The sequence below is a fragment of the Pleurodeles waltl genome, chromosome 10 (assembly GCF_031143425.1).
Source record: "Pleurodeles waltl isolate 20211129_DDA chromosome 10, aPleWal1.hap1.20221129, whole genome shotgun sequence".
NCBI classification, from domain to species: Eukaryota; Metazoa; Chordata; class Amphibia; order Caudata; family Salamandridae; genus Pleurodeles; species Pleurodeles waltl.
The window spans coordinates 507,061,849-507,075,834 of NC_090449.1; the positions used below are offsets into that span (position 1 = coordinate 507,061,849).

General features: G+C 45.4%; 1 protein-coding gene across 1 annotated transcript in view; it reads right to left on the reverse strand.

Moving 5' to 3' along the window:
- Window positions 1-1,499: 1,499 nt before the first annotated feature.
- CCDC12 (coiled-coil domain containing 12) overlaps window positions 1,500-13,986 on the reverse strand; it is a 251,075-nt gene continuing 238,588 nt past the window's right edge. The window contains exons 4-7 of the mRNA XM_069210918.1: window positions 13,767-13,828; window positions 8,900-8,934; window positions 4,284-4,360; window positions 1,500-2,382 (exon numbers count right to left, since the gene is read on the reverse strand). Coding sequence (XP_069067019.1) covers window positions 2,303-2,382; window positions 4,284-4,360; window positions 8,900-8,934; window positions 13,767-13,828 — 254 coding nt within the window. The 3' untranslated portion in view covers window positions 1,500-2,302. The remainder of the gene's footprint in view (window positions 2,383-4,283; window positions 4,361-8,899; window positions 8,935-13,766; window positions 13,829-13,986) is intronic.

Consider the following 13,986-nt stretch of genomic DNA (forward strand, 5'->3'; position numbering starts at 1 on the left):
ATAAACGCTATGATTCAGCCAGTGCTGGCCGCATAATAATGCTTTTTTAATGGCTGGCGGGGGGAAGTAACACAGAAAACAGGACAGATAACAGGATGGTGCAGGTAGAAGTGATGAATCTGGGAGTTTTTCTGGCAAGACACTTTTTGGGATTCTCAAACTGCTTAAGAATGTGAGAGATGATGTTTCCGAAATCCACAGAATGCCTCTTCCTCCAGCGACCAGCAACTTATAGGAATGCTGCCACACAGTTTTTCAACACGGCCACCACACTTCAATAGAGACAAACATAGTTCACGGATTATGGCCTCGGTTTCAATGAGAGGCAGCAGCCAGAAGCAGGGCCAGCTCCAACCCACCAAAGAGCCAGAGCATCTGGGTCCTTCCTTGCAGTCCAGGGATCAGTACCGTGATACAGATTGAAATGTGGCAGAACAGGAAAAAACATAATCTGCTTTAAGTAATATATTTTTGTTCATTATTCCTTCAGTTCCACTTTTATGAGCTTGTAATGTTTTTAAAATGCACAGTTGGCTGAACACTACACTGGAATGGAGGCTATTGAGGTGCAAGATTTATGGGTCAAAAAACGGAATGAAAAGCAGTCAGCAAATTGTTTGTGGCTCTAGGTGGCAACTCGGTTTCTCGACTGTCTGTGTATGGAAATGTGACAACAACAAAAAAGAAGAAGAAAGTGTAAGCGCTATGGAGGGGGCAGCAGGCAAGGGGAGTGGGGAAGAAATAATACCTCAATTACATCGGGAGCAGCGGACGGGCACTGATTAACTAGAATCAATTTGTGCTTGGTCCCTGCTCCACAGAAGTAATCGGAAATGACTTTTCGCCTGCAATGGCGAATTAAGGAGGCCACAAAAAAGAGTGATGTGAAGCCAGCAAATGGTAAGAAATGGGGAGGCTCCAAGCCCTTTTTTAGGTACCAGTGAAATTAAACTGCAGGTGGACCGGTGGACATGCGTTATTTGCAATTGTTTGCCTTTTCTGTTTGCAGCCACGAGGATTATAGATCCATAAGCCCATCTGTTGGGCTAATTCCTGTTGTGTCAATGCTGCCATCTAGAACCAAGACTATGAGAGTAGCTTTGCCCTCTTTGCGAGGCAGTGAAGCTGTTGATCTTCAGATAGGGTCTTGAGAAAGAGTGCATGGACTGAGGGCACCCATGGGAGATCAGGTTTAGGGAGGGGCGAGTCTACCTGCAATGCTTCCTCCAAGGCCGTGTGTGCTGCCTGGCAGACATAATAAGTACTTATGGGCCACAAGCCATATTTTCTGTGGATAAAGGAGATCATGTAAACAGAAGCCTATTCTCAGTTTTAAAAATAATACATCTTAATAGCAAAAATCTTTATGGATTATAGCAATGAATCCCTCCCTCCTTTCTGGATTGAAGAACCCAGTATCAGGCCTTGTGGCCTCAATCAAAAGCAATGGACAATAACCCAGGCACCCCTTGACATTCAAGCACTCATGAATCCAACACTATTGTCATAAATGAACATTTTATTTTAAAACAAAAAGTAAGAACAATCAGAAATAAATGGCAAAATGCGGGATTTCAACAGTACAAAAGACCTGTACATTAGGCATCTTTGCTATCAAAGTGATCACTGACCACATAATGCAGAGGCAAAGTACTTTCAGGGGATGGGAGAGCTGCAACTGAGGGGACTTTAGGAATGCCACACAAAGAGAGGATGAATGGACACAGAGGAATCGTGAGGGATCCATCACAAGCCGATGCCTCTCAATAGAGGAACAAGACTAGGGCAGAATCAGCCATATGTTAATGTATCTTTATCAGATCCACTAACCTTCTTGAGATGCCACAGTATGTTGGGTTTCTTTCTCCCACAAGGATATTTTCAGTCTTCCTCGCTTTGCAGCACCATGATGTGCTGGGTAACAGCTTTATGAACCCTGGTGTTATTTTGCATTGTATTTCCAGAACACGACCAGTATCTTAAACACCGATGCATTAGGGGATTAGCAGGAGTCCATCAACTCCTGCTCTAGTATGAAATCACTGCATCTCATCAACAACACACAATGTGCGGTCTTTGGAGGTACATTCTATTGTAACTAAAATAGCTTTTGAAAACATCAGACGCTTGAGAAGATTAGGCCATATGGTCCACATTAGAAAAGGCTGTTTGTAATCAGGACACCATGATTCACTGTATCCAAGTTATGGCAGACTGTAGATTGAAATTGACTGGTAGAGCGCTTTACAACCATGTGACAGATCCAGCAAGGACTCTTAACGAGTTATGCCTTTGCACTCCTTTAATCAGAATCCCCATCTTCCTGCTTTGCAGACTCAACTGCTGATGCCAAGTCGTCTGCCTGACCTTTGAGTCTTTCTCCTGTTGGGGAAACACAGACACATTATGGTAAGAAAACTAAACATCCTGCCGTCAATCTGCTGAGTTGGTGAACATGATGTCTAGGTGATAGGATTGAGTTTAGGTTGTGCTTTTTAGCAACACATTGCACGGATAATTCTTGCCAGGGTGGTGGTATTCAGTGGTCAAGACACAGCCATTCTCAAGGCAGGCGAATCAGAGGCATAGAAAAAGACTAATTAGATTCCGATGGCAATTTCCTTTTGGACTCAGAAGGACTTTTAATTTTGCGAGTAACTTCTAGAGCTACAAGAGAAACTTCCAATGCGCCTGTAAAAAAATCCACAAGTTGGCTCCACCACTGAGAAGGACATGCAGCCACCACTGAGAAGGACATGTAGCCACCACTGAGAAGGACATGTAGCCACCACTGAGAAGGACATGTAGCCACCACTGAGAAGGACATGCAGCCACCACTGAGAAGGACATGCAGCCACCACTGAGAAGGACATGTAGCCACCACTGAGAAGGACATGCAGCCACCACTGAGAAGGACATGCAGCCACCACTGAGAAGGACATGCAGCCACCACTGAGAAGGACATGTAACCACTGGAGACAAGCATGAACTTTACATTGAGGATCGCATTTTATCAAGGACGTGAAAAACGAATGTAATGTATGGAATTACTTGAATTAATCCTGTGCACTAATACGACCTAGGGGATGATTCTAGTCCATTGTTTTCTTGCTCACTGTGACCACTTAGGGGGTAACAAGCACCTCACAACGTGTTTCCCATAACTAGCTGTGCTACAGGCACTCAAGCTGCATCTCATCCTGAAGGCCCAGTGCTGGACGATACTCATCTGTAACTGCACACCGAGCAAACACACAATGGAACGGAACATGCCTAGAGAAAACAGTATATATTCATGCATTTCATTCACAAACTTTTGTTTTCTCAATAACCCCACCGATTACCTTTTTTTCTTAATGATGTGCAGCATCCCAATTTGATGAACTTTGATGTACAATGTGAAGCACTGCCCGGAGGGGGTAAAGAAAACCCCTTAGAAATCCAGATCCCGTGAAAGCTCTAGTTCCCAAAAGGTGGTTAAAATTCAGAGCAATGATTGAAAGAATTACAAAGTGGGGGTGGCGGTGCACACTGACTTCTCCATTCTGACATGCGCTCCCCTTCCCAAGAGTTACCAATTCCAGGGTATCAGTAACACCAGGGAGAGCCTATGGGTACTGGTTGAGAATACTCCAGACTATGTGATTTTGGGGAATAACTTGCACAAATAAGTGTTCCCAAAGCAGCCGAAGACCCAGGGTGAAATACTTCATTTTGTAATCCAGGCGGAGCTGTTACTGGCCCCAAGAGGATTACCTAGGTTTCAGAATGCGACGGGCCTTTTACATAAAAATAGATGGGTCCTCGTCCATTTTAGAAGCAGGGTCAACTGACCTTGTACTGGTACTAAATGAGGAATACCATTCTGTGGTGTAATGCAAAATGTGAGGCTCACCCTGCACATGCGATGTGGGCCCCTCAACCTTCCATACCTCACAGCTATCCATTGGTTTTAGACCAATTGGGGCCACCCGAAGGGTACAGACCCCCATGCACTGTAGGAGCTTTAAGGACTTGCGTTATGCCGCTGATACCATTCTAGAACAGCTTCAAAACAATAAAGTCTCCTTAGACACAACTCAGACTCTTCAGCAGAGCCAAATGAATGCCTTCACTGCCTTTAATTTGCAAACATGCCCCCTCGATATGAATGAACTCTCACATAAAGGGCTTGTTCCTAGGTGCTAAAGTTACGCGATCAAAGAACGACATTCTAACACCTCATTCAGCAGCTTCCACAACTGCTTTGTGTGACAGTTGTTTGCACTATCTTAGATACTTACTAATTAATTCTGCAATCGCCCTTTGTGTCCTCTTCTCTAGTTTTTCCAGTTTCTTAGCCACATCTCGCTTCAAATCCCTGGAACACAAATCAGTGATTATATTTTTTAAAAGCACACACAGATGCAAGAATGTTCCATCAATAAAAGCATCAACGGTACCACTCTCTCCTCCCGCATATTCGGATAGGAGCCTGCAACTTATTTATTGGTTTACTTGATGACCAGTGATGCCAAATAAAGGCTTTGTGGCACAGCTGTGAATCACTTTAAAATCTGATTTGAGAGTAAAGGTCTTAAACTGCCTCCAGAAGTTACTTTCTTTGCGGACAGAGCCGGTGATGGTGGAAGGTGAACTGTGGAGTTAAACCAAGACTGATTTTCAGGTGGAAGGGTCCTGTGTGAGGTAACAAAATGGGCAAAACAACAGTGAACTAGGATGCAACGCTGAGTCATTACCAGTGGCAGAAAAGAGTACAAACATTCCACTCATCACTCATTTGTATTCCTCAGTGCAAGGGGTGTGCCCAGACGTTGGTCTTGTGTTCACTGTGCCACTGCACCCTACTCATCAGCCCAAAACTACTGAAACTAGTTCAGGGCTGCTTGTGTTCTGGTTTAGAGGAGGCTTGGCCTGGCAGTTCGGACAGGACTCTTCCTTCTGGATCAGAGGTCGTACAATGGGCAAAACCAAATATAGCCCTGAGTATAGCTGGCTGAGATTAATTCAAGTATTCTACCCATCACGTTTCTGCATTCCTCAATACTTTACATGAGAGCTTGGTGATCAATCACTCATACATGCCAGGATTGGGGACATGGCAAGCTGTGAAAGATGGCAGCTGCAAGCTGAGGAAGCTCCGGGGCTGACCTGGGGAACAGCGATCCCAGCTCCCGGGTGGTGGGCAAGGAGGCCGACGTCTGGCCGGACCACCACTCTGCTGCCCTGAACTTCAGAGAGTGGTGCAGTGGGCCTCAGTGGCCGTGGCCTGAGAGGTGGGTCGCTCCCGGCCCATGCTTGGCCGAGTCGGTGGCGACGTAGTGGGTGAAGGCAGCTCACTGGTGCAGATCACTGGGCGACTTCTGTGCAGTCGACTGCCACAGGGCAGGTGGGAGGTATTGCCCCCCACTAATTTAGGGTGGATTCCTACACACTGTGACTCCAGGAAGAGCCATATCTGCATCTCTTGTGGGTGTCGGAGGGTGTGGCTTGCTGCCCGTCCCCGGGGCCTCAGCAAGAGCCATTTTAGCGAATGGACAGACGGGGGAAGCCCTGCGCTTGTCCCGACTGTTTTGTTAGGAGACCCCGCAACCCACACCAATCACTTGCTGCAAACATAAGAGGCCTCTGGATTTTATGTGACTGCCCTCATTTGTTGTAAAGGGGACTTTTCTATTCTTGATCCTGGGACCCTACCATTGCGGAGGCTCTTGAGGAGAGCCGCAAGCCTTGCGCTTGTTGAAGCCCCTGAGGAGGCAGGTTTGGCCCTCCTGTTGTTGGCTCGGGACTTTGTGGCTCAGCAGACAGCCCCCATTATCACCCGTTAACTGCCTTTGGAAGTTTGTTGTTAAAAAGGTGTTTGGTCTGTGATTTGAGACCTGTATAAGAGGAGGGGCTGAAGCAGGCGGGGGAGGCCCAGAAGAGACTCCCCCAAGGTGTTTGGTCATGGCAAGTGGAGAGAATGATCAGGAAAAAAAGCTAGAAAGGGGAGGTATACTGTTTTACTTTGCTACGAAGAGGAAGTAAAGCAGTATTGTCACACTGTTCACCGATGTGTCTTTAATACCATCTGGGGTTCAGCACTGTACCTGGGTAAGAATCAACAAAATACATTTTTCCCTCACCACAAACAATGAGAATGAAGTTTGAGTTGTCTCGAGTTTCACTACAAGTCCTGCGGTGAAAAAAGTATTCTTGTTGATAAATATCTGATAATTACCTGGATACAACTCTATCTTGTGTACTGTGTTGTTTTGCAACTGCAGCTGGAAGAAGAACCTCTTCTTGGGGCAGACAGCGCTCGTGTTATTGCTGCTTTACTGCAAATGGCTCTTTTAACAAGGGTGGACAACTTCTGATACGTTTTCATAACGTACAGAAGGGTGGAATCACTATACTATATATACTATATCACTTCACAAAAATGTTGCATTCTGCTATATCAAAGACCACTTATAATGTCAAGTAGGTAAATGTGGAGTTAAGAATAGTGAATCTATACTGCCCTGTGCATACACACCTTGACGATCTTGTAGTAGGTGACATTGTGGATGCAGCATTTTTGCAGCTCAGTATTGCTGATCTTGATATAATGACAACTTTGTAGGAGATTGGGTGGTGTTGAAGGACCTTAGTACATGCGGAAGGTGCTGCGTGGAGCCCTGTCCCCTCGAGTAAATCCAGCAGAAGCCATGTTCTGCTGCTGTGAACTTGCAAAGCATGATGCCTTAAGCTGTTAACTTCCGTAACATCTTTGTCGTATTCATCAGATTCCACATTCTGTAACGGGGATACCCTGTGCTTGATTTGCAAAAGAATGGGTGCCGGTAATCAAAGATCTGCTTAGAAGCCAGTGCCTTTGAATGTCAGTCTGCTGAATACCAAGGCTAGTCTTGAATTCAACCTAGGCCCTATAAATCCACTAACAGACACTCCCCTAGGTGTGGCTCGAGGGGGGGAAGGGGCGGGCAGTGCATGGCGGGAGGGTGGGACCAAAAAATAAAATACAGTAAAAGTAAAACTTACCTTTTTCCTTCGTCATTGCAGGCACAGGCTCCCAGCCTGCCCTGTGGCCAATCCTGATACTGCTCAAAGCAGTGTCAGGATTGGCTGGGAGCGCCCAGCCAAAGCGCTCCCAGGCAGACTGGGAGCCTCTGCCTGGTCGCGTTGCCGGGTTGGAGAGACCCTACTGCTCATGTATGTTGGGCTGGCATCCCCCTCCGTCCCGTCCCAGACATGCCCTTCGCCTTGCCCACTTTTAAAGTAAAAACATAATACACAGAGTTGGTTATGTTTTTACTACAAACGTTTTGCAGCTCCTGCTGCTGGCGGGGGAGGGGAGGAGAAGCTGCCCCTGCACTCCCTGCCCCTTAATCTCACTCTTGGAGGTTCCTGCCTTGGTTTGTGACTGTTTATCGTCCTTTCTGTTTCTTTCGACTTTGTGTGTTATTTCTCCATCTTGCCCTCTGGAAATCTCTTGAAGAGGACTAATAGGTGCCGAGCCCCAAAAATGAGACTCTGGTGGCTCCCACTGGCTCAAATTAAGCACTGGGGATACCACAAACAAAATATCAGTTGTATGTCATACAATAAATAAATAAAATAAATACTGACAGCAGTTACAGAGCACCCGCCATGTACACTCGCTACATTTCGTTCTCAAACAGCAAAGCAGCAGTTCTTCAGATCTCTCTTCGTTCCTGACGAACGACTGTGACTATCTTTTTAAAAAGACTTATGATAATAAGTGATTTACCTGTAAATGTCTCTTGGCTGAATCATTAACAAGACTTGAAATATAAATTCATCTATAATACATAATGCATAACAAAACTGTTTACTGCATATAACTTACGTATACAATCATATTATGACACAGCTAAACACAATTCTGTGCTAGATACAAAAAAAGTGCCTATAAACACATCAGACCTATAGCCTTTGTCAATACTTGTTTATTCCAGGGCCTGAGTTATATATCAGGCTCACTGCCCATATCTGCGCAGTGGCACATCCTTAACTATGTTTGCACAGAGCAGACCGGGGGAGTGTGCACTATTGCAAACATAAAAGTGAGATGTCTTCAGCCCAGGCATGAACTCTGACAGTTTCCGCCTGTGTCAAAGATAGTGCAGTTGTGTACGAGGGGACGCAGTTTGAAACTGCAGCTGTCTTCCAATGTAGGTGAAGCCACTTCGGGGAGAGAGCGGAGATCCGAATGCAGGCAGGTACAGTGGGTTCTGCACCCACCTGCAAGGGGATGCCTGGGGCGTGGATCCCTGAGACTCATGCATCTCCTTCCTGGGGAGCACCCGTGGGGGGCTATTGACTACGTGCCATCTCTCTGAGGCATATTTTCAGAGCACCTTCTGGCGGCTTCTTTGCCATTAGGTCGGTATCTCTAATATGGCAAGGGCAGAATGGAAAAGAGTTCTCTTATTTGCATGGAGCCACGCCCACATGTAAATAACTGACCCTCCTGATCATGCCACTGCAGCTGTGCAAATCATATTATAGAAGGGGCATGCATAAGCATCTGCAGTGCCCCTCTAAAATACTGCAGTGTCCCATGGACGGATGAAGTGGGTGCAAACACGGGGGGAGCCTCGGGAGCAGTTCACGTGTTTATGGGATCCATCTGAGGCTTCAAAAGGGTATATTCAAACCAAGAAGGCTTCACACGTTCAACACACTTCCAATGTGCACAAGTTGCTTTGAGTTTTTTTTTTTTTTTTTTTTTTACTGGCGTTTTGACTTTTATTTTCATTTTTATGGTGCGAGATTAGGGTCTGCTGATTAGTTTTGCCATTGTCTGAAAATGTCCATCGGAACCGGCAACAAATGTTAGCAAACTTTGACAAATAACTGCAAAATAGTGCCGTAAACAGACAGAACTCACCAGTCTGGCTTCCGTGGCGCAAGGTTGGCCAAGTCCTAGAAAGAAGAATATGTACAGATTCTCACGTTACTATCAGCGCAGGCCTTGGGGGAAACTTTAGACGGAGTTATTAGAGATGGAAAAACACAATTCTGGTCTGATCCTGAGCACACAGTAACAGCGTCAAGGCCAGCCGTGTATATCGAGGATTCAGGGACACGGCTAAGGTGGGGGAGTTCACTGCAGCTAATACTTCTTTAATACACAGGTTTTACATTAAAAAAGGCTAAACAAAGGTGTCTGTTGCACAGGGAGCAGTCTAAAAATATAGATTGAAGGCCACAACATCCGAGACATTTTGCCCCCTGAATATCATCATATCAAATTGAACAACGTTAGCACAGTGAACACAATCTGCATTGCTTCAACGCACTTAAATAACAGTTTTCCCTGGAACATCTAACATCGGTGCTCATTTTATCCCCCATGCAAGGATGAAAGGCTAAGTCTGCCCCGGAAAAGTGACTTTTCAAGTACACAAAGATTTCACTAGCAGTCCAAAACCCACTAAGGCCTTTAATTGTTTGCATAGTACCATGAAATGCGCGAGTTAATTTTTTACTGACTAGTTGTGTATTAATTCCGTAGGCAGGGGCATCAAATTTAGAACTGAAAATATATTTGAAATACCTATGACGATATCCGCGTGTGCCTGTTTTTCATTGAAGATACTGTCATAGTTATCTGTGTAAATTTAGTTTTGCATAGAAATTGTCTTTCCGGTTCTGGGTCGAAGACCCCAAACTCAGTTCCAGAGCTACTCGGAGTGCCAAGGATGGCTTTCCAAGGTCATTTCAGAATCAATATTAGAAATTATTCCTTATATGATTTTTACAAAAATATGTAAATTGAAGTCGGTATTAATTATAAAAGAATCTGATGTATACAACCTGAAATACTTATGTACTTGTACTGACAAGAAGCATTCGTATATTTGAATGGATATGGTTATATTTTATGAATTTGTTCCCGGAAAAAAATGAAGTAATATCATCAGTAACTTTACCATATGGATGTCAGATCTGCATGAAGCATTCCAAGATATGTAGTCCCTAGAGAGGAGCACTAGCTTTGATCATGCAAACAAGTTTGGCATTTTTTAAAATTTCTTGCAAGGGTTTCCATTAGAAGGATGGTTAATTATGCAAATCAGTGTTTGTTTATCGGGCGTGTCACTGTAGACACATAACCTAGAGACAAAGCTTAGGGACGTAGGTGAAACGTTGGTGATCTGGTGGCTCTTGTTGCTGTGCGTTCTACATATTTTACACTTTAGAAGGAAGGGTAAATGTTTGTGGCATACAGTTTGGCATGTGCATTGTTGCTGGCAACATTGGGCTATGGAGTAATTGTAGTAAACAACATCTCAGCGGATTTGTTTTATTTTCAGCGCAGAATCATCCCTTCGTCTTCCTGGCCTATTAAAAATGTCCTTTCACCCTTCCTAAAAGGGTTCAAAATACTCCTTCCTGATTCCAGGGCTTGCTCAAGATGTCCCACATTGAGAGTCTACATGGGATGCCCTACACCTAATACAGGGTCTATTTAGAGTGCCTTCCCTTTCTTACCATTGGCTGCTCAAAATATCCCTCCCTCTTTCCGGGGTCTGTATAAAGCCCCTTCCTTCTGGTCCTGAGTTCCTCTATTCCCCATTCTGGCCTACACAGGCCTACTACTCCTGGTACCGACGGGTGGCCTACGCTGGGGCACTTGTGTGCCCCCGACAGCAGGGTCGGATTGGGATCATAATTCGGCCCGGGCACCCCCCAAAAAAGTGGTCCAGATTCCTGGATCAAGCCCGTTCATGACACACTATTTGGATAGTCTCATTGGGCTCATTTTTACGGAAATGTTTAATAATTGATGTATTTTAAAGCTCATAGAGCCAGAAACATTGATTAAAAATACAAGAACTACGCTGTGGCCGAGCGGGCAAGGTGAAACTAAATGGCCCAAAGGCCAAAACTCCTGATCAGGCTATGTTTGCAACCTGGCCATTGTTTTAAGCGGCATTACCGGTATTTTACTATCTTGGCCGGTATGAAAATAAAGAAACTCTCCAAAAGCTGGTATTTTCTGCACGATCAATATGTACTTTAAACAGTAAATCTAAGGTAAAAGCAGTTTTAAATGTAGTCTAAAGATCCTTTAATGATCCATGGATGATAATTAAACTAAACGGAGGCAAAAAAGAATACAGGCGTTTTTATTATCATATAACGAATAATCCTTCATTATTATGCTCCAGCCTTTGCAGGGTTTTAAAACACGAACAAACAGGTTATTTTTTAAATGTAGTGCTATATAGAGAGTAATATCGTCCCAAGGGAATTAGAGTTACATAAGCACCAGTTATATTACAGAAGATCAAAGGTGCCTCACAGCGAAGCCTGTGCCAACATAGACCCCCCTCCACCGATGCCTGAAAGACTGGGACCGAGGGGCCAATAACAGGCCCCCCCAGCCAGGCTACTTCACTTACTCTCACCCAAGCCAACTACAGCCTGAGGGCTATGGTCTGACATGGGAGGGGTGACGAAAAGCACACGGCTGTTGGTGCTCCAGGGGGGTTGAGATGACGTATTAGCACAGGAATGGAACACGCTCCTGGGCGTCTGCACCGGCCCCACGGGGGCCAAGCTTACGTCTGCAGCGGCCAGAACAATACATTACTGGCCTAGCGACGCTGCCGCAAGCTTCCCCCTCAGACCCTGCCTTCACATGACGCGGACTCCATATTACAGTGGCCTAGGGAGTGGGGGGAGGGAGAAAAAGTAAGGCTCTGAGGGCCGGTTGACGGAGCTCTTAACATAAACCAGACCATGCGTAAACCTTAGGCACCGGCCCTTCGCCCAATGCCCGCCTTCCCAACCCGACCTTGCCCGACAGTGACGGCTACTGAAGACCCCTCCTCAATCAGCAAGCGGTGCTCCTTAGGGAAGCCCGGCAGTAAGGTCGGATTTTCAAAAAATCGTCCTTCCATCAGCAGCCTCTTGTAACAATGTACAGCACACGAACTAAATCTCTGTTGGCTCTGTCGTCTGCGAATTATTGATCTTTTTGCAATTACATTTCTAGGACCTAGCCAGTTGCTTTCTGTGCTGACTGGGCTCACTGCATTACTGAGGCAGCTGGTATCCATTCTAAGGTGGTCCTCGAGGTGCAACTCTATTTAGCTGGGTCCATTCTTCTGCTCCAAGCCCGTTGCTTCCACATTAGCCAGTAGCTGATGCCCCACACCCTTTCCTTCCCTCTGCTTCTCCTATGTTGTCCCCATTTCACCTCTTCTCCAAGGATGCCAACCACAGACATCCCCGTAAAGAGTGGGGAGGTTAAGGACGTCTCCCTGTGGTATCTTCCATAGTCGGACCAATTAAGGCCAGAACATCTGCCTTTTCACTCCTGTTCTAGCCTCGTTACCCTTCCTAGCCGCATCTAATTCCCTCAAAGCAAACCGTTAATATCTTCCACAGGACTTTCACTTATATTTAGCTGCTGTCTGGTGCTTAGCAGCAAGCACTCCTGTGGGTTGTGCCCCACAAACTCACTGTTATGGTGTCTGTGCTATTCCTAGATTTGTACTTCCATTACGTCTGGGTGAACGCCTCAGAGTCAATGATGTAGCAGCTGTGATATACTACAAGATGAACACATCTGCTGGGGTGAGGGGCTTGGGTGCGTCAAGGGGTGGCCATCAGAGAGCTACTGCTGGGGTGTGAGTGCCACTTTGTACATCTGTCTCCACTACTCTTTGAATGGCGCCTCTTGATCGGTCATGGCATCTATACTGGGTCACAGCATCTCTGCTCATAGTTTGCCCCTCACAGACCACATAAGAATGGTGTCTCCTGCTCCTAATAGGTCAATACGTCTTTCTCCACGGCAGACCCCAAGGACCCTTATGATCTCCTATGTCACACAGGCTAGACTTCAATACCTTCCTATTTCACCAAGCACTTTGTAAGGATAGCTCGTCATAAAGTCAACATCAGAAATAGTGATGCTAAGTATGGTACGTATCTGCTAAGATAACTGTCTTCCAAATCTTTCTGCCCATGAGACCCTTAAGTGTTGTTGCAACTTCGCCAAATCTTGAGCATATGCCTATGGCTGGCGCACATCACCTACATAATTCCAACACAGGCCGCACTATTAAACACACTCTCTACCAGCCGCACACAACAACCTGAGGGACGACTTACTAAACCTCTCAGAAACCACCTTTGGACAGAGTCGAACCGTGGGGAAGCTCTATACAAATGCTACAATATAAAATTACCCCTTACCTTAGTCTGCTCTGAATGCCACAGACCCCTTTCTTATCACTCCCCTCTCAGACCCTGGCCAGAATGTCCCCACCTCGGTCACTCCCCGAGCTGTTGAGCCGGCTCCCTTCCAGCCCCCTGCACGGTTTGCACATGAACAACTCTTTCTTGAATGAGCTGACAGACTATTGCAAATCTGTGAAACTGTAAAATGCATAATTCAACGATAACTCCACATCTCTATATAAATTCACAGAGTAGCTAAAGGCACGCTATTCGCATTTGTAGTGCGTGAGAAGGTATTTTAACGAAGACAAGAAAGCAAAATTCTATATTGTAACAGTGCCTTGAAGATTTAAGCGCCATAGAGATGAATCATGCGAGAGACTCCATTTCAACAAGTGAGTCCCCAATAGGGTATGCCACAAGCTAAACTCTCTTCCACTATATTTCGCTGTTGCGACTGGCCAATACTTCTACTGTGAACCGTACTGTATCAAATAACAAGGTTCAGGTTCTTTTCATTATCTTATTTACTATCCAGATATGCGTAGTGCACTTACCACTTCCTCAATAACTGGCTCTGGGTTCGCTGCTTCCAGCTGGTCTTTCACCTTCTCTTCCACTAGAGGGCGCAAAACAACAACTCATGAAATAATCATCACCATAAACGGAATCACTATATACTCACTTCCTAGTTTTCTTTAAGTGTCTAAATGCTTATTAATATACGTAGATAATTTAAATAGCGCTATCTATCACAGAGAGGTTACCCCGGAGCAC